The sequence below is a fragment of the Lissotriton vulgaris genome, chromosome 5 (genome assembly GCF_964263255.1).
Source record: "Lissotriton vulgaris chromosome 5, aLisVul1.2, whole genome shotgun sequence".
Lineage (NCBI taxonomy): Eukaryota > Metazoa > Chordata > Amphibia > Caudata > Salamandridae > Lissotriton > Lissotriton vulgaris.
In genome coordinates, this window is record NC_141693.1 from 286027424 (window position 1) to 286051598 (window position 24175).

At 44.9% G+C, this 24175-nt stretch overlaps 1 protein-coding gene across 1 annotated transcript in view; it reads right to left on the reverse strand.

Annotated features, from left to right (window-relative positions):
• The window catches only part of MXRA8 (matrix remodeling associated 8), a 178085-nt gene that overhangs the window by 46873 nt on the left and 107037 nt on the right, over positions 1–24175 (reverse strand). Inside the window, exons 3-4 of the mRNA XM_086921439.1 lie at positions 22506–22607; positions 3496–3954 (exon numbers count right to left, since the gene is read on the reverse strand). Coding sequence (XP_086777565.1) covers positions 3496–3954; positions 22506–22607 — 561 coding nt within the window. The remainder of the gene's footprint in view (positions 1–3495; positions 3955–22505; positions 22608–24175) is intronic.

The window sequence follows — 24175 nt, forward strand, 5'->3', positions numbered from 1 at the left end:
CTGTGGATGTTGCTGCTGACAGGAGTGACACTGTTGGTGCAGTTGGTGATCCAGTTGTTGAAGTTTCTGACATTCTGGTCTAGGATGTTAATTGCGTTGATCAGTGTGTACTTTTAGGCTTTGCTCCAACTGCGATGGACGACATTAGGCAGACTGAGACAGGGGTCGTGAGCTGGTGATGGTGAAGTGAACAATGAAGTGGTTGGTCCTGGTAAGTTTTGTGGTGTGGCTGTACCCGATGCAATCGCTGGAGGTGAAGATGGGGTCTAAACTGTGGCCTGCGGTGGTGTGGGGTCATGGACGAGTTGGGCGAGTCCAATGTTGTTCATGCTGTCGAGGAGGTTGGTAGTATTGATTTCATTGTGGTCATCAAGATGGAAGTTAAGGTCGCCGAGGAAAATTGAGTTGTTGGAGTCTATGGCAAGAGGGGCGATGAAGTTGCAGATGGCTGGGCATGGCCCTGAAGGATGGTAGGCTTGGGTGCCCCTGATGGTGTTTTTGCTGTCTATTTGGAGTCGGATGTGGAGGTGTTCCATGGCTGGGGTGTTGTCGTCATTTGTGGTGGGGTTCATTAGATGGATTCATGCCATTGGAGTTCATCTGAAATTGCAGGCCATTGTCTCTCATCCCTGAAATCCGGGGCAAATACTGTGCTCATTTCTGATATAATACTGCTTTCCGTATGAAGCTATAATAGGCCAATGACAGAGCTTAGCCTTTAGTCCTGAAGCTCTCACTGCATTGTTCTCACTGAGTTGATAAGACAATGCATTGGGCAAAGTCATCTACACAACTAATATCAGTGTAACATGTAGATCACAGGTGTAATAGCCGATAGGGAAGTGTCATTTGTTTATCATTTCAGTATCAATAAATTAATATTCTTTCAATTGGTTAATAAATAACAGCGGCTGCCATGACACAATGCAGTTTGTATGTCATGATACATTCTTTTACCATAGTGGAATGCCCACACAATACTGAGGAGGCAGCTTCCAGGGGCCGAGAGCTGATAGTCTCTCCAAACTAAACAGATTCTGCCACCTTATGTGATACCGGGGATCAAAGGTATTGTACTACTCGAAAACATGTGCCATGCCTAGGTGACTGTTTCTTTCTTGGTTACCATCTTCTTAGAGACCACCCGTTATTCAGAGGTCTTTGAAGCTCGCCATCAAGAAGAAGCGGAGGAGGAAGAGATCTCTCTGTATTTTATTTATTTATTTTGCACATTTGTTAAGCGCACTGTTACCGGAACGGTGTCCTGGCGCTGATGACCACTAGGGTGCGTGACGGAGTGGAATTAGTGTGTGAATAGCCAAGTTTTCAGCACCCTTCTAAAGGGCAGCAGGTCGGAAATCTGCCTAAGGGCCAGTGGGAGAGCATTCCAAGTAGAAAATGATTCAGACACTTTTTTGTGAGAAGTGTTTTAGTTTTCCATCTCAAATATATATTTGATCCTTGGGATGGGAGACTTTAAGTATCATCCTATGAGGAACCAAAAAAAGAGATGGGTGGAAGATGTGTATGAATTCCAGCCGCCGACAATTGCTAGGGCAACATTCCAACTATCTCCTTTTGGCTCAACGCACTAATCTAGACACGAATCAGCCTCATGCTGATCAGCCTAGATCCTAATCCAATAACATCATCCCAGCCGGAAGTGCCATGTGGCATGCCTTTTATATAACAACAACAGGGATCCCAGACCTGTTTGTCTCATGTTGAGTCTCAGCAGTGAGTTGCAGCTTGAGTCCCATGGCTCAGTGAACATGGGGTCCATTTCTGGGCAACTCTTGCATTGTCTCTGAGGAACCTTTGAGTCTCTGAACTCAGTATTACATTTGATCCCTTAGAAGGGCATATTTTGGATAACATTTTGAGACAACTTTCCTTCTCTCGTTTCTGTTCACCAGAGGACCAGCTAGTTTTCAAGGAGTGTCTTGGCGGGGTGGCATGCACTCTGTATATACCATGGTTCATTACAATGGTACAGGCACTGGCAGCATTTTGTGAGAAGTCTTCTCCACTCCAGACCTGTTTGTCCCGCATTGGGTCTCATCAGTGAGATGCAGCTTGAGTCCCATGGCTCGGTGAGCATGCAGTCCATTTCTGGGCAACTCTTCCATTGTATCTGAGGAAACTTTGAGCCACTGAACTATTAAATGTGTTCCCTCAGAAAGGGCTATTTTGGATACCATCTTTAAAACACCTTTCAGTCTCTCATCTCAGTGTCCCGGAGGATCAGTTAGTCTTCCGGAAGTTCCTGGGTAGGTTGGCATACACTTTGAATGTGCCATGGTCCATTGCATGGGTACTGGCCCAGGCAGCATTTTGTGACAATTCTCCTCTAGAGCTATTGAATGAGAAACTGAAGAGGGACTATAATGATCCAAAAGGACCCATTCCGTTTATTCTCTTCCTTCCCAGACCCCATCTGACACTGCTGGCAGAGATACTGCACAGTTCTTTTTTTTTTATAACAAATTGGAACCGCCCCCGCTTTTTCTAACACACACCACCACTCATTTCAGCACTCGGTAGGTTGGATCCACATCACGAAAAACATGACTCACTTGTTCCAAAACACTTTCAGCAAAGCACTTGGCAGACTCTGGGAATAAGTATTGTTTGCTAGTTCCTTCTCTCCTCTTAACTTGTCTGTAATCTGTTAAATAGTAGGTAGATTTAAGTCCTCCTGGAAAAACCTTCAATTTTACTGATTGCACATTCATGGTGTGGTAGGCGCTGCTTTCTCTAATCACAGTTTGCATTTTATTTTTCTAAATGCAAGAAGTGCTCTCTCTAACCACACCTCTCAACATGAAAGAGACCTCATTTGTAAATTTCTTGATCGGGCAAAAATAGCAAGCTCTAAATGACCAATTAAAGACACCAATGAGAATGAATTTGAAACAGGGGGAAAGGAAAAAACATCTTATTAACTCAATTATAATTCGAGGTCTCCTATTCAGGACCATTCTTATATTTAATGATGGAGATAGATGTGTTGGGCTCTGATTGGTTAGCAGGGCTGTGAAATTATGCATGCACTTCTTTCGTTGGTCTCAGAACCTAAAGTCTAAGGCCAGCCAGACTTGACAGTGCGCAAGTGGACCTTCCTAGGTGACAATTTAAATTCTCTCACCTATGACGTGGTTCGATTTTGGAGGGTGATAATACGTTGTATGTTGCGGCGCCATTTATTGCATCTTTTTTTCCCAATGTCACATTTTTTTGATCATTTTTCACATGTATCTAACCAATATTATAAATAATATGTGATTAATGAATAAAACCTTGGCATTTGTGGTTGAAGTTAAACAAATAATAGTAGTATGAATTAACAGGTGTGGAGTTTTGCTACAGCAGTGTGTGTGTGTGAGCGAGTGAGTGTGTGATTGAGTGAGTGTGTGAGTGTGTGCTTGCGAGTGTGTTTTCAATGTACCAGGATCCTATCTCAGAGAAAACCCCAATAATGGTGAACATTTGTACCTCTAGAGGGAGTGATGGGCTGGTACGTCTTGTTCAGAGATTCCTTCTCCTTTACTGGTTCCACCACTGACAGCCTGAAGATCCTCCTCTCGTCTAGCCCGCAGTAGTGGTGATGAAGGTGGCAGGAATAGGTGCCTTCATCTCCATGCCCCAGCTCTGATATGGTCAGAGAGAAGTCTCCTTCTGTGAAGGCCAGGTCGCTGATGCCCATCTTCCTCCTAATGAAAAGGGGGCCATATGACCGGCGCTCACCAGAGGCGTAGAGGTCAATAAGGCGGTCTGCGCGGTCTTGGGGGACACCGGGAGGCTGCCGGTCCCAGTGCACTACTTGCTGGTCCTCCTCCCGGTGCCTCTCCGTCCAGAGGTGGTCTCGGTTTTCACAGGGCAGTGTCACTGTGGTACCGATGAAGGCAACTATCACAACTTTCACTCCATCCCAGTACATCTTCGCTTTTCTCTCTGTAATGTAAAGCCAAAACACAAAATGAAAATGATTTGTTCATATGTGCAAACTTTGTAGGGTGATTATAAATTATGAACACTGGCGATAAAATGTTGATTAAGTTGAATTAGACCAGCCATGTCGTTTTTTCCTGCCTGCTAGTAACTAAAAGATGGATGGTTAGAAACTCTATCAAACTAAACCCTAACAAGATGTAAGTGCATTGTTGTGGGCACATCCAGTAGTTTAAGCCTCAACATTGTTGAAGAGGTTTTTATTATTAAGATCTGAGTCACCCTGATACCATGCAAATATGAGCCATACTGATAAGATGACACTAAGGGCCTTATTTATAAAGGCCTTGCAACACTTTTGCGCAGCTGTTGTGTCGATTTTCAGGATGCAGCGGTGGTGTCAAAAATGTGCAAAGTTGCGCCATATTTACAAGATGACTCATCAAGGCAGATACGTCACCTTGTAAAGTCCTGCGCCACATTATACCTGCGTCGGGTATAATGAATGTAGGGTGGGCGTTCCCACGCAACAAAGCCTCGTAGGAGTGGCGCAGTGAAATCTATCAGATTTTACTGCACCACTCCTAGGACGCCACTGCATCAAAACTTTACGCCTGCCTCATAGCAGGAATAAGGGTGAAGCAGGGCTATATTTATAGGTCTGCCTCATGCATTGCTGGAGTTGCATCATGCTTGTGACACAACTCCAGCAATGGGTGGTGTTTGCGCTGACAGATACTTCAGGATTCCTGACATAGCTGTCATTCCTTGCGACATGGAGGGTACATTAAATACGGCGCATCCATCGCGTCACAAAGAGGGCGTAGTGAAAACAGTTGCATCACTGTTTTGTTCCAGTAATACAACAGTTTCCCTAAATGAGGCCCTAAATTGTTTGTTTCATCTCAGAAGGCAAAAATAGAAATGTATGACCTCGTCTTCCATGCCTGTTTTATGACTCGGATATGTGAAAATGCCAGGCAAGCAATGCTAAGAGGTGGTAAAAGGAAAGCTGAATGTGTTTAAAATGCTGCTGCATGAGTTCTTGGGGCTTTCACCTAGGTGCAGAACAGGAGACCACAACGAAACTCTATATTGTCTGCCTTCTGCTAGAAGTATCAAGGTAAAAGCACTATTTAGGTACCTTGAGGTGCATTGTGCCATCCAAAAATTCGGTAGCACCATCTGTGTCAACAACCAATACATATTGTGAATCTACACAGACCCCTATGACTGTGCAAATTTGTGAGTTCTCATTTTCAATATGACACTATGATGTAGAGTTACAATATATACACATTATGTAGGCCCCGCCTGGAGGAGAAGATTGCTGACCTTAAGCAGGATCTCCTTGTTGTCAAAGAGATCATGCAGAGCATACTACAGTTCTCGTTGAAGATGGAGACGCTCTGGATTACTCACCTCTTTCAGAGGACCGATAAATACAATACACAGGATATTTTCTACACGGTTAACAATCATTCCTCTTTTCATTCCCCTCTTAGTTCCAGCTGGAGTTCTAGGACTCTACCTAACCATCTTTCTAGGCCCCATAGACTCCTGCCTAAACTCTCTGAGGAGGACATTCTCACCCTTCTATTCTCGTACACTGGCTCGAGAACTTTCTCCTCCTTCTACCCTACTCTCAACTTCCCCTCCATCACCTCTGACCCTGACAGGGAACCGGGTGTCAAACACAGATCGGTTAACAAAGGAAAACTACTTCAAATAACCACCTCTCATCATGAAGTGATCTCCTCCAACTATCACATCAAATCGATGCTACTCAACTCTAGTAGATCAGCTGTGAAACATGCAGCAGATATTTCAGAACTCATCATTTCGCAAGACATAGACTTACTGATTCTCAGTGAATCCTGGCTCAATGATACCTCTTCCCCTGACTTCTTAATCCCCCTGACTATGCCATTATCAGATGCAATCGACTTGTTAAAACCAGGGGGGAGGGGGCATTGCAAGCATCAATCGCTCCATCCTCACCGTAAAACAATCGCTATGTTCTGAGCTGTCCTCACGTGAACACATGGTCACCGAAATATGGAATAAGGGCAAGAAGGTTTGTGTGCTTCACTCGATTTATCATCCTCCAGGTGACAATCTGGACTTCATAGAGAAAATCATGGAGGTCATTAGCTCTGCCACATCTTCCTCGGAGACTTTAACCTACATTGGAATGACTCAAATGATCCTTTAGTCTGTTCCTTTAAGGCTTTCCTCTCGGACCTTAACTTCTCACAGCTCTGTAAGGGTCCTACCCACAATAAGGGCACCACTCTCGACCTTATCATTGCCAAAGACAATAGTATACAATTAGGCGACATCATACCCTGTGACTGATCGGATCATATTCCCTTCCACATCTTGGAAAAGGTCTCGTGTAGACAGGACCAACCCCTTAAAGCTAAACAACTGACGCACAATATGATAGACCTTAACATCAATTTACTAACTTAAATCACCAGAAATAGACTTCAGCCCCCTCCCAACATGACCAACCTTGACGATCTCTCTGATCACTACATTAGCACTGTGTCCAACATTCTTGATATTATTGCACCGAAGCACCTCAAAAGGATTCCAGTCAAACAATACAAACCGTGGTTTAATTGTGCCTTAAATAATGGGCAGTGCAATCTTAGACTCACAGAGAGACTCTGGAGAAACACGCCCTTCACCACAAGTCTCACTCAACTAAGGAAAGTGAGAAGTACTTACAACAGACACATCCGAATGGCTAAAATAGACCTCTTCAGGGCTCAGCTGGATAGAGCCAAAAATAGACACAAGAAGCTCTTTGAAATCATCACGCAACAAGCTAACCATTCTTCCAACTTGATCTCTACTCCCATGTCCTTGCTCCCTAGTGGGGATGATTTCACAGTTCACTTCTCTGAAAAAACAAGAAAAATCGAGCTGGATCTACTACCTGTCACCTCAACTCAGAGGCCTCCGAACCACTCCCCATTATCAGCTGAGCTGGCGGAACCCTCTGTAATATCCTAGCCCTTTGGCTGTTCTCTCAAATAGAATGCCCTTGGAAATCCTTACTCCTCCCTGCTATCACTGAGCTTCTACACACGTATACGTTTTTTAAAGAGCTCCATTCAGCCATTCTCCCTCTTTGTCCAGGATCATTCATGAATCCCTCTTACAGGGAAAAATCCCTGATTGCCTCAAGGTGGGGCAAGTTACTCCCATTCCTTAGAAGCCCAACACGGATCTTTTGGATCCTAACAACTTCCGATCTATCAACAGCATCTTGACACTAGCTAAATTGCTCGAAAAATGCGTCCACTCGCAGCTATGCAACCACATAGAGAAATATCAACTCCTTGACCCCTATCAGTCAGGTTTCAGGGCACAGTACTGAAACGGCACTAACTCACATTGCAGATGACGCCAGAATGTCCTTGTCTCCTGATCTTTCTGGGCCTGTCCTCAGCCTTTGACACCATCAAACATGAAAACCTGATTGGTCTTCTTCAGCACAAGATGGGTCTCTCGGGTTCAGTCAGAAATTGGTTTCCCAGTGAACAAACTCCAGACAGCCACCCAGCACACAAGGACTCCACCCGCAACCACCACCACCTCATCAGGGCGGCCAAGAGGACCTACTTCAAAGACCACCTCGGCAACAACGCACACAATAGTGAGGAGCTCTTCAACATCGTGAAGGAACTCTCCAACCCCAGCTCCAACACCAACGACATCCCGCCGTCGCAAGCCCTGTGCGACTTCCTCGCCACCTTCTTCCACCGCAAGATATAAGACAACCACGACAGCTTCAACACCCAGACAGCCCCAACAGACAGCAACACAACAGACCCTCCGTACACCATCGACCACGACCCCCTGCTAACATGGGCCAGCGTGAGCATTGATGACACCATCAAGACCATGCACTCAATCCACTCCGGCTCTCCGTCAGACCCATTCTAGCACCACATCTTCAACAGAGCAAGCAGCTCCATCGCACTCCACCTGCGCAACGTCATCAATCCCTCCCTCAAGGCCGCGACCTTCCCAGGGATCTGGAAACAATCCGAGATCAACGCCCTACTCAAAAAACCTAAGGCAGACCCAAGAGACCTCAAGAACTTCCGGCCCATCTCTCTGCTCCCCTTCCCAGCCAAGGTCATCAAGAAAACCGTCAACAGACAGCTAACCCGATACCTCGAGGAAAACAGAATCCTGAACCCTTCACAGTCAGGGTTCCACAGCAACCACAGCACAGAGACTGCCCTCATCGCTGCCACCAACGACATCAGGACCCTGCTGGACAACGGCGAGACCGCAGCATTCATCCTCCTAGACCTCTCCGCCGCCTACGACACCGTCTGCCACCGCACACTATGCGCACGGCTCCACGCCGCAGGGATCCGAGACAAGGCTCTGGATTGGACCACCTCCTTCCTCTCCGGCAGAACCCAGAGCATCCGCCTACCCCAATTCCGTTCCAAAGCCTCCGAGATCATCTGCGGCGTACCCCAGGGATCCTCCTTCAGCCCGAGACTGTTCAACATTTACATGGCCCAGTTTGCACACGTAGCCCGACAGCACGACCTCAACATAATCACAGACGACACTCAGCTGATCCTCTCCCTCACCAAGGACCCCATCACCGCCAAAGCCAACCTCCACGAAGGAATGAAGGCCGTCGCTGAGCCGTCTGAAGATGAACTCGGACAAGACCAAGGTCCTCATCCTCAGCTCCAACCCTTCAGCCTGGGATTACTCCTGGTGGCCGAAGGCACTGGGAGCAGCCCCGACACCCACCGACCACACACGCAACCTGGGAATTATCCTCGACTCAACGCTCTTAATGACCAAGCAAGTCAAAGCCGTCTCCTCCTCCTGGTTCAACATCCTCCGCATGCTCCGCAAGATCTACAGATGTATCCCGACAGATACAAGAAAGACAGTCACCCAGGCCCTCTTCAGCAGCAGACTCGACTATGGAATCGCCCTCTATGCGGGAGGCCCGACCAAGCTCATCAAAGGACTACAACGCATCCAAACGCCTCGACATGACTGATCCTCAACGTACCACGCCACGGCCACACCCCCCACCTGAGAAACCTGCACTGGCTCCCCGTCAACAAGAGGATATCTTTCAAGCTCCTCACCCACGCACACAAGGCACTCCACAATTCTGGCCCAGCCTACCTCAACAGATGGCTCTCCTTCTACATCCCCAACCGCCAGCTACGCTCCGCCGACCTCTCACTCGTCACCGGCCCGCGCATCCGAAGAACAACCACTAGTGGGGGAGATCCTTTTCCCACCTCGCCACCAAGACATGGAACACCCTCCCACTGAGCCTACGACAGACCCAAGACCTGCTGACCTTCAGGAGGGTACTCAAGACCTGGCTGGTCGATCAGCAGCACCCCCCCTCCCAGCGCCTTGAGACCCTTGCGGGTATGTAGTGCGCTTTACAAATGATTGATTGATTGATTGAAAACGGAATTTCTTCTGATTGCCCAATCATTCGGCATCTACCATGGACTGGCTTAAACAACTCATTGCTACCCTCATTTGGTAGACTCTGTTAAATCTTTAGGCATCACCTCAGACAAACACTTAAGCATGCAAGTGCACATCAGTGCAGCTATTCGGGAAGCCAACTTTCAACTTAACACCCTTAAGAAAATCAAACCTTTCCTCGCCCCCCCCCCCCCCCCCCCCGGAAGACATCCGGCCAGCGGTTCAATCCCTGGTTGCTTATCTCTAGACTGGATTATGGTCTGGTGACCCTTACTGAACTTCCCAAAGCTAGCTTGACCCAGTACAGAGCTACCCTGAACGCATCGGCCAAACTCATCACGGGCTCTAGCAAGCATGACCACATCTCCCGACCTTCTGCAACTAAATTGGCTATCTATCGAAGTCAGGATCCGCTTCAAGATAGCCTGCTTGACCCATAAAGCCATACATTACAACACCCCGATCTACCTGGCAAATAAGCTTGAACTTTCGGGCTCGGGCTGGTACCTAAGAAGTACATCCACCCTACTCTTGAAACCGCCCAGATTCAAAAAGAAAAGATCTTACAATCGTGCTTTCACCGGTCTTGCTCCAAGAATCTGGAATGCCCTGCCTCTCAAGATATCCACTGCATCTTTCAAGAAACTTGTCAAACGGCTATTCCTGAATGAACTTTAACAGCATCAACTTGTTCTCATGCTCATGCTTTGTCAAAGATTTTGATTCTTAATGTACTACGTTGGTGCGATTTATTGTATGCTTGTCTGTTAAACTGTTATTGTGCTCTAAGGCACTTCTGATACTGTTCTGGTCGAGCCAACACCCCAACCCACGACCAGATCTGTTTCCCCCCTTTGTTTTAACGACACCCTCTGTCCCATTGTGCTTTGGTTACCCATGTTTTCGCCAAACCTGTACAGAAATCTGATACCCGTAAGAGGCTTGTTCGGGCTTTATTAAACTTTTCAAATAAATAACTACACAGATTAGTAGCCGAGCAGTTCATATATGGTCCTTTCCACTCTTCTGTTGCTGAGTCTTGTCCTCTGAGTGATGATTAGCTCAGGGGCACACGTTTTCCCAAGTATTTTGATAGTTGGGCCATTTTTAATTGTTGCCTACTACATAAGGTGTGCTGTCCCCTCATATTTAAGCCGTCAACGGTCAGCAAGTTCTGATCACAGAAATGGAAACAACAGTTTAATAAGACCTTTTCCTTGATGTCGATCCCTCTATGATTGGGTCATTTTGCACCAATCTACGCCCATTGTCGAATTAATTCAAATGAGGACAAATCCGATTCAGGTGTGCAGGATTTTCAGAGGATGTGTAAGGATGTTTTCTTAAATATCCAATTCTTCTAAATTATATTCACTTTTGCAAGATTCCTTGATGTTATGATTTTGCTTGCATCAGTGCCTTATATCACGCGAACATGCCGCCTTTCTGTTGCATTAAAGAAGTCTGGAGCACTATAAGCATACAGAAACTCCAAGGCAAAGCAGCAACAGTCCCTGGGGGCATCTTGATCAAGGGGTACATGCTGGGATGTGATTCTTTCAAAACTGAGGACCCGTGACTTACTCCTGAAGATCTCGAAAGGCCCCAAATGTTAAAGATGCATTTGTATGCAAACTGCTTCGGAGGAGGAGCACATTCAAATTAGGGTGAGCTTAAGTTTGAGGGTCCTCTAGGAGCAAGTGCCCTAAGCTGGAGTCTGGTCAGCAAGCAAATGCTGCAAGCTGTCTTTCAATTGTCGGTACTGCACCCACTAACAGCTGGTCTTGAGCTATTTACAAAAGTCAGAAATTCTTCCATCTCCTGTTCAAACAGGGCGTCAACTTTACCCCAAAAATCTACAAATGCCTTTGGGGTTTCTGTAGCTAAGTATGCGGACTGGGCATCTTATGGTGGCTTTAGACGCTCATAGAAGTTATTTTCATAAGACGATCATTTGCCTTGTGCTGCAAGGGCTGCAGTTGACACCTTCTGTAAAAATATGGCCTCTGCTTTACTGAAGTGTTTCACTGATGTATCAGGGTATTTAGAGACCTCTTTGGCATGCTGATCTCTGCCAGGCGCTAAAGGTATGAGTGCCGTGCGTGAGGGTTGCATACTATAACGAATTTGATGATGTGTTTATTTACAGTGTATTGCCCAGTCGTCATTTAATGGGGATAAAATACACTTAAATATTTACAGGAACAATGCACCCTTTACTTGCTGGTTTTCTCTTCCCACAACTTGCCAGCTCCAAGCCTCAGAGTGGCTTCTTGTTGGGCAAGTGGGTAACTGAGATTGAGGGACCAAAAGATCATGTACAAGGACTACTCATCACCCCAATTTAAACCACCGCCTGTCAATTACTATTTAGATTGTACGTTATCGGTGCTACGTCGTACACAAAGCAAAACTAAATGGGATTCCTATTTGCACCCTAACTGAGAACAACCTTGATGGACAAGAATAGTCACCACTTAGTTATTGCTTGTTTGGGTGTTTTACTGCACTAACTTGCCTTGGTGGTTGTTCTTCTAATTATCAACCAGAAGGCATGAGTCCTTAGTATTTGGGATCAAGAATCCAGTGTGGCTCAGTTGAGAGTGGTAATTTCTAAAGCTGCCTGAGCCCGCCTCTCTTTCTTCTTGCTGTCTCTGCCTTGGCCGGCTTGCAGGAAATGCTTGCCTAACCCATGGACAGAATAATTACAGGTCAAGAAAAAGAACTGTAGAGTTTCATCTGGTGTGGTTAGAAGGATGGAAGCAATATGCCATAGAAGGAAGGAGCAAGGGTATAGCAAAGAGGTATCACCCCTCATCTAAACAAATCATCAAACATTCAACTCCTCCAACCAGCAGGAACAGCAGGAGGGATCAAAGGATGCCAGTACTGGTGCCACCATATGCGATAATCTTCAATACCGCACCTCACAACCAAAGTCATCCAAAATGAGAGTCTGGGGGTAGGAGAATAACTGTTAAGTCTTATTGTGATATATTTTAGTGGGAGACTTTTTTATTGTCCGACAAAGATCCTAAGCACTGGTGCAAAACATTCAGGGGCATATGTACAAGGGAATGGTGTAGCACTGTGCCATTTCCAAAAGGAAGGGGTGACAGTATTTACAAGAATACAGCGCACTCCTGTATTTTCTCTAGCGCTGACGCTAAAAATAGCTGCCTAGCGCCAACACAGATACTCTTGCGCCATAGTGCTATGGTGACTGTGTTGCTGGGATGATTGTTTATGTGCAGGAAGGTGTCTATTCCTGCACATCAACAATCAAAAATAGAAGTAGAAAATCGCCATTATTTAATGATTGTTTTTGAGCATACAGGGACACCTTCATGCATGAAAACAATAATTAATGGTGTTTTGCTCTTTCTGTTATTTTTGCAGAATGCAGCACACATAGAAAAAGCAAAAACGAGGAGAAATAAAAGTATTTGTCCTAGTTGCACCAATCTAACGCCTGCTTTTGTATGGCATTAGATTTTGGTGCAGCCGCAGATTTGCAGATATTTGTAAATAAACAACCACTTTGTAAATATGGTGCAGGGCATTGCTCCACCAAACGTCAAAAAAGAGATGTTCCGGTGCCGCAATACCCTTGCAAATATGCCCCAAAATTGGCAAGAATATGTCCTACTCTCTGGTGCAAAACAGGAAAATTATCCAGCTGTAAAATTTGTGGATTTCATCAAACATACATTTGTTTCTAATTTACAGAGATACAGAGATATAAGGTTACTCGAGCGTTGCATGTGAGTATTACTGTGTTGATGCCAATTCAAGTGTACATGGTAGTGTCTAAAAGCAGCATGTTCCTATTACTAACCGGTAATTGCATCACTATGAATCCTCTTCCCTGGCTTTGTCTGGTGAGGCAGGAATGTCTTCATGTTGTAATGAAGGGAAGCGAGGGAGGGGACAGTGAGGTAATATATTTTACCAGGGCGCTCGCAGCCTAAAAATTGTGCATCTTTAAGGTCTAGAATATTTAAGCATCTGAGGTGACAGAACTATATGGTAAGTGTATAATTCACAATGTGTTCTATGCAGGGCTTTTTCCCGTTAATAATGGGTGCTTCCCCGAGCCCCCACTCTGTACTCATAGGAAAAGTCCAGTCCTGAGCAGCACCCAGTTGGACTGTGCAGAATAAAAGATGTGCACTTTTTAGTTTATGAGTGTTTACAGTTCTTAAACAAAAAATGTTCTCTTGGCGTAATTTTCCTAGTACTCAAGATTATCAGATGGACTATATTCCTTACAGTCTCTGTTACTAAATCTTTATATATTCAGTAATCATCACATTCATGCTTCAAACAACATTTTTTCTACCCGCCCTTCGAAAATAGAACCCCAAAGGCACCGTTTATATACAAAATTTAACCTGACAATGTTAATTGCGTTTACATTCTCCTTTATTAAAACCATGTGTGAATTTTATCCTTTGCACGTAAAAACAAATGATGCACAATTAATCTAACTTGTTCAGTCCTACAATGATATATCACAATTGCTGTTCAAGTCAAAAAACTATTTCCAATCCACATTTAAAATACCCAAAAAGATTTTTTTTAAAACACATTCTTGTGTACATGTCCAATACCAAAACCCAAAAGGATTTTTCTTATATGTCGACGCGTTTCGGTGGATCCTGCTTTTTATGCACCACCTTCCTCAGGACAATTTTAAAAACACAATAATCTTTAAAAAAAACTGCAAGATCCCTACGAAGAATCTAGGGAGGTAGCAGTCTGCTTAACAACCTTCTTTGTTTCCAGATATACTGAAGTTCAATGTGGGACTTCTCATTCTCTATTATTATCAGCAGTTGGCGTCATTCCTTTTATGCTGTATATTCATATAATTTAATCACCGGTTGCCACGTGTTTTCTTCCTCCCTTGATAGCAGGGAATCTAATTAATGGTATCAAGTAGACTCAAGTACCCTTTTTAATACTTCAGGATTATTCAATTATCCCGGGGTGTTTATCTCCTGTCCGTTTTAGCGCATCCTCACGTAACTCCACAGGATTCGGCAGTTATGTCTGAGCCCCGTGGGAGGAAATATTTTGTATGTTTTATACAAACAATTTTACTATGGGAGGTAAAAGACTATTTAAAAAAAATAGTACATGAAAGACAAATGGATTAATTTCTGGAAAATACCATTTTAAATAGCATCTTCAGAAAGTGTTTAGGTTCTTTTCTTAGACAAGCATAGGCAAAGACAAGAGGTCTTGACTTGTTTTTTGGTGATGATGAATTGCCTTGGTCTAAGCGCAATGATTTTTGCCATTGCTATTTATCATCAGGGGAATAAAGGCGCAATGATACAGCCACTGTTGGCAGTCATACCGTTCCATAGACAAGCGCATGTGACATCAGGCATACAAAATTACACGAGCACCATTTTCTTTTATGTTTTGTTGTCCGGCCTACAATTGCATGCACCATTTAGATTGCTAAATAAAAAAAGAAGTTTTAAGTTTGTGAAAATGCTTTTCTGGAGGGCCGGCAGCAATTTACCCTCTGCCCATAGAATTTTTTTTCTATATTATTTTATTAAGCTGAGGGGAGTCAGCAGAGGTGGAGGTTGGTGGAGAAGATGGGAAGGAAGCAACGGTGAGTATGCAGGGAGAGTTTAAAAATAAAATTAGGGATGTGAGGGACAAGCAGCACACGATGGAGATAGCAACACGGGGTATGGGGAGAGGCACACAGGCAAGCCAAATGGCAGCAGGATGAAAGCGCATGAGGATGACAGCAACACCAGAGTATACAGGGGTGTTGGGACAGCATTTAAAGAGGGGAACAGGGCACAAGGGAGAATCATCTTGAAAAGATATGCACTCTCACCGAGTGCTCAACCAAAAAGGAAAAGGTAGTTCCCTAAAAGTGAGCATTGAAAAAGTACAAGTTAGCCAAGCAAAACAATGATAAAGAGACTATGCTCCTAGGGAGAAACAAACACAAGATAGACAAGGAAAGCCATCGAATAAGAAGCAAGCAATTAAGAGTGACGATAAAGCCAGCCAATGAGAGTGAATAGTCTGCAGTTTCCCAGCTGCCTAATTTACTCAGCCCTGTCTCATAATTATGTCCTGCTTTGCCACATGACGACTCATTGTGACAAAAACTTAGAGAGGATCAAATCTAAGTTCTTCTTTTGTGGAAAAATACCTTATTTATTTATTTATTTATTACTGGCATTTGTAGAGCGCAACCAAATACCCTTGGGTGTCTCGGCGCTAGACTGCAGTAATGTCTATCCTTAGAAGTAGGTACGGTGGGCTGAGTGTGTGAGTTACTGGTCAAATAAACACGTTTTTAGTTTTTTCCTAAACTGTAGGAGTGATGAGCTGGGATTAAAGTAGTAAGGTAGGGTGTTCCAGGTCTTGGAGGCTGCAGCAAGGAAGCGACGGTCGCCCCATGTAACTGTTCTACTATGTGGAGTGATTAGTTGATTAAGTGTAGAGGAACGGAGTGTTCTGACTGGATTGTAGGGTTTTAATTGATCTTTGAGGAAGCGAGGCCCCTGGTCCTGCATTACCTTGTAAACTATACACATGGCTTTAAACTTTATCCTGTTTTGGATAGAAAGCCAGTGATAGGTTCTCAGAGTGTCTGAGATGGGGGCGAATTTGGGTTTTTTGGATAGCAGGCGTGCGGCCGCGTTTTGTACCGTCTGAAGCTTTTTTGTGACTCTTTTTTGTGCATTGAGAAGGAGGCCGTTACAATAGTCTAGGGAGGTAAGAACCAATGATGTGACCAGGGTCTTAGCGGCCGTGTCAGGTAGAAAAGGCAGGATTTTCCTAATCATCCTAAGTTTATAATGGGCCGTGGAAGCTACCTTATTGGCATGGGTCATAAAGTTGAGTTGGTCATCAAACATGACTCCCAGATTTCTGACCTTGGAGGAGGGACAAGGTGGGGTGCCAAAAGTTGATGGCCACCAGGATGTGGGCCAAGATGGCGAGAGATTGCCAAAGATGACCACCTCCGTTTTGTCGGAGTTTAGCTTTAGGCAGTTACCTGCCATCCACTTACCTATCGCTGTCATGCCAGCTTGGAACCGTTCGGCCACCTCCTGACCGTCACCCTTAATGGCCAGCACCAGCTGCGTGTCGTCGGCGTATGAGGTTAGGCTCATCCCATGTGCTTTGATGACACTAGCAAGGTCCGACACGTAGATGTTGAAGAGTGTCGGACTTAGGGATGAGCCTTGGGGAACCCCACACGGTAACGACCGACTGGCAGATTGGAATGGGCCTAGTGTGACCGCCTGGGTTCTGTTAGCCAAGAAGGAGGTCAGCAGATTTTTCGCAGTGGACTGGATGCCCATTTTTTCGACACGGTTGACCAAGGTCTTGTGGTCAACCGTGTCGAATGCTGCGGAGAGATCTAGGAGTACCAGCAGGGCTGTCCCTCCCTGGTCCCGGATGGCTCTAATATCATCCGCTGCTTTAATGAGAGCGGTTTCCGTCCCGTGATATTTGCGGAACCCAAACTGGGTGTCATCAAGCAGGTTATTTCTCTCTATGTGGTCAGATAGCTGTTGGTTCATAGCTTTCTCTGTGATTTTAGCTAAAAAAGGGAGACTTGCTATAGGCTGATAATTTTTCAGCTCTTGTCTGTCTAGATTGGCTTTTTTTAGTAAGGGCTTAATCAGTGTATTTTTCAGGGAATCCGGGTAGGACCCGGAGCACAGTATTGAGTTGCAGACATGGGTGATAACAGGAATAATGGTGTCTGAGACCGAGGTCAACACCGACGTGGGGCAAGGGTCCAAGGCTGATCCAGATTTAACCGAACTCAGTATGGTCTTAGTTTGATCGGTGGTTAGGGGAGTAAAGCTCGTCAGGGGATTGCTCAGGGTGGTCAGAGGGGGGGGTGAGGGTGGTAATTGGTTCTGAGGTGAAAGCTTGGTATATGTTATTTACCTTCGCAAAGAAGAACTCAGATAGAGCATCGCATAATGATTGCGAGGGTGGAGGGGTTAAATCTGGTGTGTTACCCGATAATGTTTTAGCTATATTATATAGCTGTTTACTGGAGTTTTTGGCTAGTTCTATATGTTTAGAGAAGAAGAGCTTTTTTGCTGCTGTTATCATAGATTTATAAGTGGCTAGGGCATCTTTGTATTTATCCTTACTTTCGCTATCATAAGCTCGTCGCCAATGCCTTTCCCTGTTCCTCGTTAGTTGTTTTTGTGTTTTTAATTCTTTTGTGTACCATTGGGCAGTCGGGGTACTCCTGTTTCTAGAATGGGACTTAGTGGGTACTAATTGCGAAGTGGCGACACTCAGCCATTCGTGGAATTGATGTGTAGCAGCACTGGGATCGTTGGATAGATCCGGTTTGAGTTTAGTTAATAGTATGTTTAAGCTATCGTAATTTAAATCCTTCCAAGCTTTGAAAGGACCAGGCTTAAGGTGAGGGGTCTTTTTACTCAGCGAGTCTTTAATGGTCATGCTAATGAATATGGCCGAGTGGTCCGTCCATGTCATCGGGAGAATGTCGGTCACATGTAGATTTTCGATGTTAGTGAATATGCCATCTAACGTATGTCCTGCTTGATGGGTTGGGGCGTCAACCAATTGCCTGAGACCTATTAATTCTAGGTCTGATGTGAGGGAGATAGTGTCCTTATCGTAGTTTTGTTCGAGATAGAAGTTAAAATCGCCCATGACAGTGATGGACTCATCTGTGGCTATAGATTCAGTTATCGTCCCCAGATTAGTCAGGAAGGCTGCTCTGGACCCCGGAGGTCGGTATAGAAGCACTCCCTTAAAACTGAAGGAAGGAGTGAATTTTATAATAAAATGTAGGGCTTCACATGACAAGGCTGGGATGGGGGAGGTACGAATTTCAAATTGATCTTTAATTATGCTGGCCAGACCTCCACCTCTGTTTTTCACCCTAACCTGCCTATGGACAGTGTAACCAGGCGGAACTGCCGTAACCAGGTCTGGGGCGGATGCCTCATCAGTCCTTGTTGGTCTTATTTCAGTAATTCATGGCAAACGTCCCATGAAATTTATCACCAGTTGCACAGATTACATTTTAACAGGAGTTTTCCTGAATTATGATATCTGTAAAGTTTGTCTTGAACCAAAACCTTTATTGTTTAGGATAGCCTTTGAAAGATGGGCCGGATGGTCTCACACCGAGACTGCACAATAACTTAAATGTTGTGTTTTTAGGTCTCGCCTCTCATGCGCATGCTCATTGAGCGGAGCGAGACTATAGGGGCTTAAACAGCGTTTAACCAAGCACGCGATTCCACTGGCGATTCCTTGCAGTGCATGTGCTTTTTAGGTCATTGCACAAGCGCAAGCCCTACAAAGCGCGTGCACATGCCACCAGCCGCCTGCCTGCCTGCCTCGCCTTTGAAGTGAAGCTTAGCTTCACTTCAAAGGCCCCTGCTGCTTCACACCCTCATCGCCGCTCTCCCCGCTCCGCCCCCTGCTGCGGCTGTGTCGCATTTCTTCTCCCCCCTCCCCACAGCAATGCCCTCCGTCTTGTTGTCTACCTCCTTCTAAACTCTGCCTCCATGCCCCTGCCAGTCTCTTTCTTTCTCTGACTCTGTACGTCTCTGCCAACTCTCTGTTACTACCTGTCTCTGTCTTTGCCTCAGTCTGTTGCTGTTGAGATCTTTCTATGGCTGTTCGTTAGTTTCTGTCCCCCCCCGAAATTTGGTTCTAGTTGCCCGCCTGATTTCATTGATACTAATTACCCAGTTCCTGGAATTGAGTTTACTACATTTTACTTACAGGTGTCGATAGGACCTACTCCAATAAAGCACAATTCATATATCTTAAAGGTGATTACATAACTAACACATACTTTCAGCACAGCAGTGCAAGAAGCTAGTGCGAGAAACCAAATGACTCCCTCCACGTACAACATTCGATCTTGGTTTGCTTATTTTCGGAATATCCGCCAGGGATGCAGCTCTATAAAAGCCAGCACTGTCAGAGTGGCTTTCTTTGTGCTTGCTTGTAAATGTGATATTTACCTGGCAGTCACTATTGCAGCCATTGGTGCGAGGCCTTGTCGAGGGCAGGGTCGTATTGTCTAACACGTGACTTCCCTACATCACTGCCCCGGGTCTCCTCTCTTCCAGCTTCCCATCAGCACAATGTTTCAACTGCTTCCTGGGAGCGCGGTGACAGAGCTGTTCTTGAAACAAAAGACGTGTTTGTCCATCCCAGGCCCAAGGCTGAGCACCATGCGTCTGCTGGACAAGCGCCACCGGCGGAAGTGGAGCGTGAGACCGGCCACAGAACGCGCAACCAGGCTCTGGAACATTCCATGGCCCTCGCCGCCTCGCGAGGGGCTTAGCCATAAAACTTCAGCTAGTTGATTTCCATTACTGACATTAATGCTAGAGAACTTTGCTGGACGAGCGCAGTTTTAAAATTAAAATATAACTCTAATGGTTAGAGAGGTCTGTTCGACTCCGTCACAATTTTGACTCATACAGTAGCATATAGGGTTAATGTTCCTGCACCTAGTGTACCATGCAGGTGACGTCACAGATAATTATTTTGTTTAGAGAAGTAAGCAGACCCGTGCTTTTGAAGCTGAGATAATGTTGTAACTTACTGCTCGTAAGTGGCAAGTCTTCTATTATAGCACAGTGACAGTGACCTATGTATCAGCATTAAGAAACTGCATGCAGACTGTAAGTCATGAGCACCCATCACACAGCTCCACAGATGCACCCACCACACAGCTCCACAGATGCACCCACCACACAGCTCCACAGATGCACCCACCACACAGCTCCACCGAAGCACCCACCACACAGCTCCACCGATGCACCCACCACACAGCTCCGCAGATGCACCCACCACACAGCTCCGCCGATGCACCCACCACACAGCTCCGCCGATGCACCCACCACACAGCTCCACCGATGCACCCACCACACAGCTCCGCCGATGCACCCACCACACAGCTCCGCCTAGGCACCCACCACACAGCTCCACCGATGCACCAACCACACAGCTCCACCGATGCTCAAACTAAGCTCTACCAATGCACCCACTAAGCTCCACCGATGCACACGCCACTCAGCGCAACCACAGCATCACTCAGAGCAACCACAGCATCACTGGTTCAAATATGTTCTTTCAATGTTTCAAGCTGTTTTCAAGCTTTCACGCTTTATTACAAATCACAAAAAGATGTTAATATTTCACTTCTGTTCTGGGATTTTCGTCACAATAAAAAACACTGAACATAATCTTCACAAAAGTTATTTACAAAAGTTTAAGTTATTGCCATTACAAATTAAATCAATTATTTAAGTATTAATTATTTTTAAAAAATTAAAAGCCATTGTTATTTGTAATATCAATACATCTAAGTCACGTAACTACAAAACATGTTGCATTACAAATGCTATAGGTGTCACGATTTTCGTCACAATAAAAAACACTGAACATAATCTTCACAAAAGTTATTTACAAAAGTTTAAGCTAGTGCCATTACAAATTAAATAAATTATTTAAGTATTAATTATTTAAAAAAATTAAAAGCCATTGTTATTTGTAATATCAATACATCTAAGTCACGTAAATACAAAACATGTTGCATTACAAATGCTAGGTGTCACATTTGCGAAAGTTATAACGATTGGCATTGTAAATGACAAAGCTATTAATTTAGCTATTTTTAAAAAAAAACATAAATAAAAAAAAAATCATTTATAAGACCAATAGCTCAAACTTTCCTAATGCGAGACCTATTGCATTTCCAATGCTTGTTTGTTTAAACACCTTTACACCACCCTGGGCTCTCTTATAGGCTCTATAAGAAACATAAGACCAAAAGGGAGAAAGTGTGGAAGTGGCAGGAAGTAAGAGGTGAAAAAAAAGGAAAAGGGGCAAGTAAGCACAGAGGAGAAAAAAGAGACTGTGATGCTACATCGGTTGCATGAATGGTACCTACACCATCCACCCTGTGACTGCTTCCAGGCACTACACGAGAGGAGAAAAGAAAGAGAGGGTGGACAGGAGGAAACAAGAGAGGTGAGGAAAGAAGGGATGAGGGAAAAGAAAACAGGAAAAGAGTCATAGATGACAATGAGGAGGACATGTGATGCTACATCATGACGATTTTCAGCACGACACTTACACTGCTACATGGCTGCTTATGCACAGTACAGTGAAAAGGAGCTCAGGGAAGGGAAGGAGTAAATGAGTAAAGGGAAAAATATCATAAAGCCATAAGTGAGAAGTAGAAGGATATTTGATCACTATTGTTACTTGGGTGATACTTATGCCACTCTGTGGCCTCTTCAAAGCACTGAAGGTGGATCCAAGGAGACCGACAAGCAGTAAAGATTGGCTGCCGTGCCATTTAGATGACAATAATCTATCGCTAATGTATGGATGATCCAATCCACCTGAGTGGGTTTAGAATAACAAGCAGGATGCGTTTCCTTGGAAGCACTTGGATGGGCCTCAGAAGATCGTTTTCCCCAGTGGCTTGAGGGTGCGTACTCATATGGGGCCATATTATCAAGAAAAGACGTCAAAATGATCGCCGCTTGGGCGGCAGGAACCTGCGATAATGGGCTTGATAATATGCCCTTGTGAATTCCCATAGAAGCCCATGTTCTGATGTGAACATGGGCTTCTATTGGAATTCTCAAGGGCATATTATCAAGCCCATTATCACCGCTTTACCGGCAGTTTCCTGTCGCTAAAGCAATGATTATTTCAACGCCCTTCTTGATAATATGCCCCATGGTGTTTTAAGAGTTTCCATTTTTTCAGTTTTGAAATCATATATTTGGCCATGGTAAAAACCCGGAAGACAAGGTAGCCTTATCGCTCTGACATCATCCGAGTTAAGATGGCTGTCATTCCTTGAATACTAGGAGCACAAGAGACACCTGCCCTTTCATGTCTCAACTGTGGGTTTCCTGCAACAATCAAGGTAAGCCTTGCTGACCACACCAACTCCGACCGTGAATACATCTCCCCTCCCCACTGTGTCATTGGCCCACTGAGTGCTAACTTACCAGACTTAGTGACGTTGAGCTGAACAATCACTGTTTCATACACGTGGCAGTAGTGGTGGTGTAAGCTGCAGTGGTAGTATCCTTGATCACTCTGGGCGACATCTTAAAAAAAGCAAAATAAGACGTTGGGTGAGTACTGAATTTAGACCTTATGGGTGGAAAACAATATTTCTCAACCAATTATGTTAATTATTTGGGTCCAAACTCACAGGATTCAAAAGCCTATAAGTAGTTTGACAGCCTTAAGAATTGAACTTTCATGAAACAACCACGCCTCTTTCCGCATGATGGCCAAACCGCACCTACTTTCATAAGACTGACATACCACACATTTGTACACAAGAATGTCCCACCACACCTCTTTCCACTCGACCACCACCACACCTCTGTACACAGGACTGCCACAGCACATCTCTTTCCACATGACTGCCATGCCACACCCCTTTCCACAAGACTGCCACACCACACACCTCTTTCCACAAGAATGTCACACCATTCCTCTTTCCACATGACCGCCACACCAACTCTGTACACAAGACTGCCATGGCACACCTCTTTCTACATGACGGCTACCACACCTATTTCCATAAGACTGCCACAGCACACCGCTTTCCACAAGACATCCACAGCACACATCTTTACTCAAATCTGCCACGCCACTCATCTTTTCACAAGAATGCCACACCACACATCTTTCCACAAGACTGACATATCATTCCTCTTTCCACAAGAATGCCCACCGGCATAGTCTTCAACATCTCGTTCCACTGAACTCCAACAAAACCTCTTTCCACAAAACTGCCACAATGCACCTCTTTCTACACGACTGTCGAACCACACTTTTAAAATGTTGTTATCACATCACGCCTTTTTCCATGAATGTCACACAGGACCTCTTTCCACCAGACTGCATCACCACACCTCTTTCCACAAAAATATCCCCTCTGCATAGATGGCTGCAAGACAGCTCCTTGAGACACTCACGGGTGAGTAGCGCACTTTATAAATCTCTGATTGATTGATAGATGGATTTACTCTGTTTCAAAAAACTACTACAAAGCCTCATTCCACACCACATCTTATTTCGTAAGCCTGCTAGATACACCACAGTTCTTTCTACTAAGATGATACAGCCTACCTATGTCCACAAGGCCCCATTTATTCTCAATAGATTTACCTTTCTCACAACATATCACCTTTCCACTCGATCTCACAATTCTTGCTTGACAGCATCCCTTCTAGCTCCACCCCTTCACATAGTAACTCACTGCTCTTTCTGCAAAGGTTCAGCAGCCACAGAGACAAGTCATTGCTAGTCCACAACCTTCTTCGCTCAAACAAATTTCATCACGTGAAAACGTACCTCCAGCTCAGCTTACAACCTCACTTCCTATTAATCCACCACACTTTCTCATCAAAGATGACTCCCATTAGACTGCATGGCCTTCCTGAAACCTGAAATCGTATCATTAGACCGTATTTCCTCTTACTAGACACTGTCTGTTTTCTCTAACCACCACCTTTTCAGTCAGCCTCCTCATTCAGAAGGTTACATCCCTCTCTAAACCACATGTTCTTTGGCTTGAGCACCCCTCCATATATGGTCCACGCATGTGAGTTAGCATGTGCTGTACTTCTGCATCTGGGGTCATTGGTGGGTTGTCAAGACA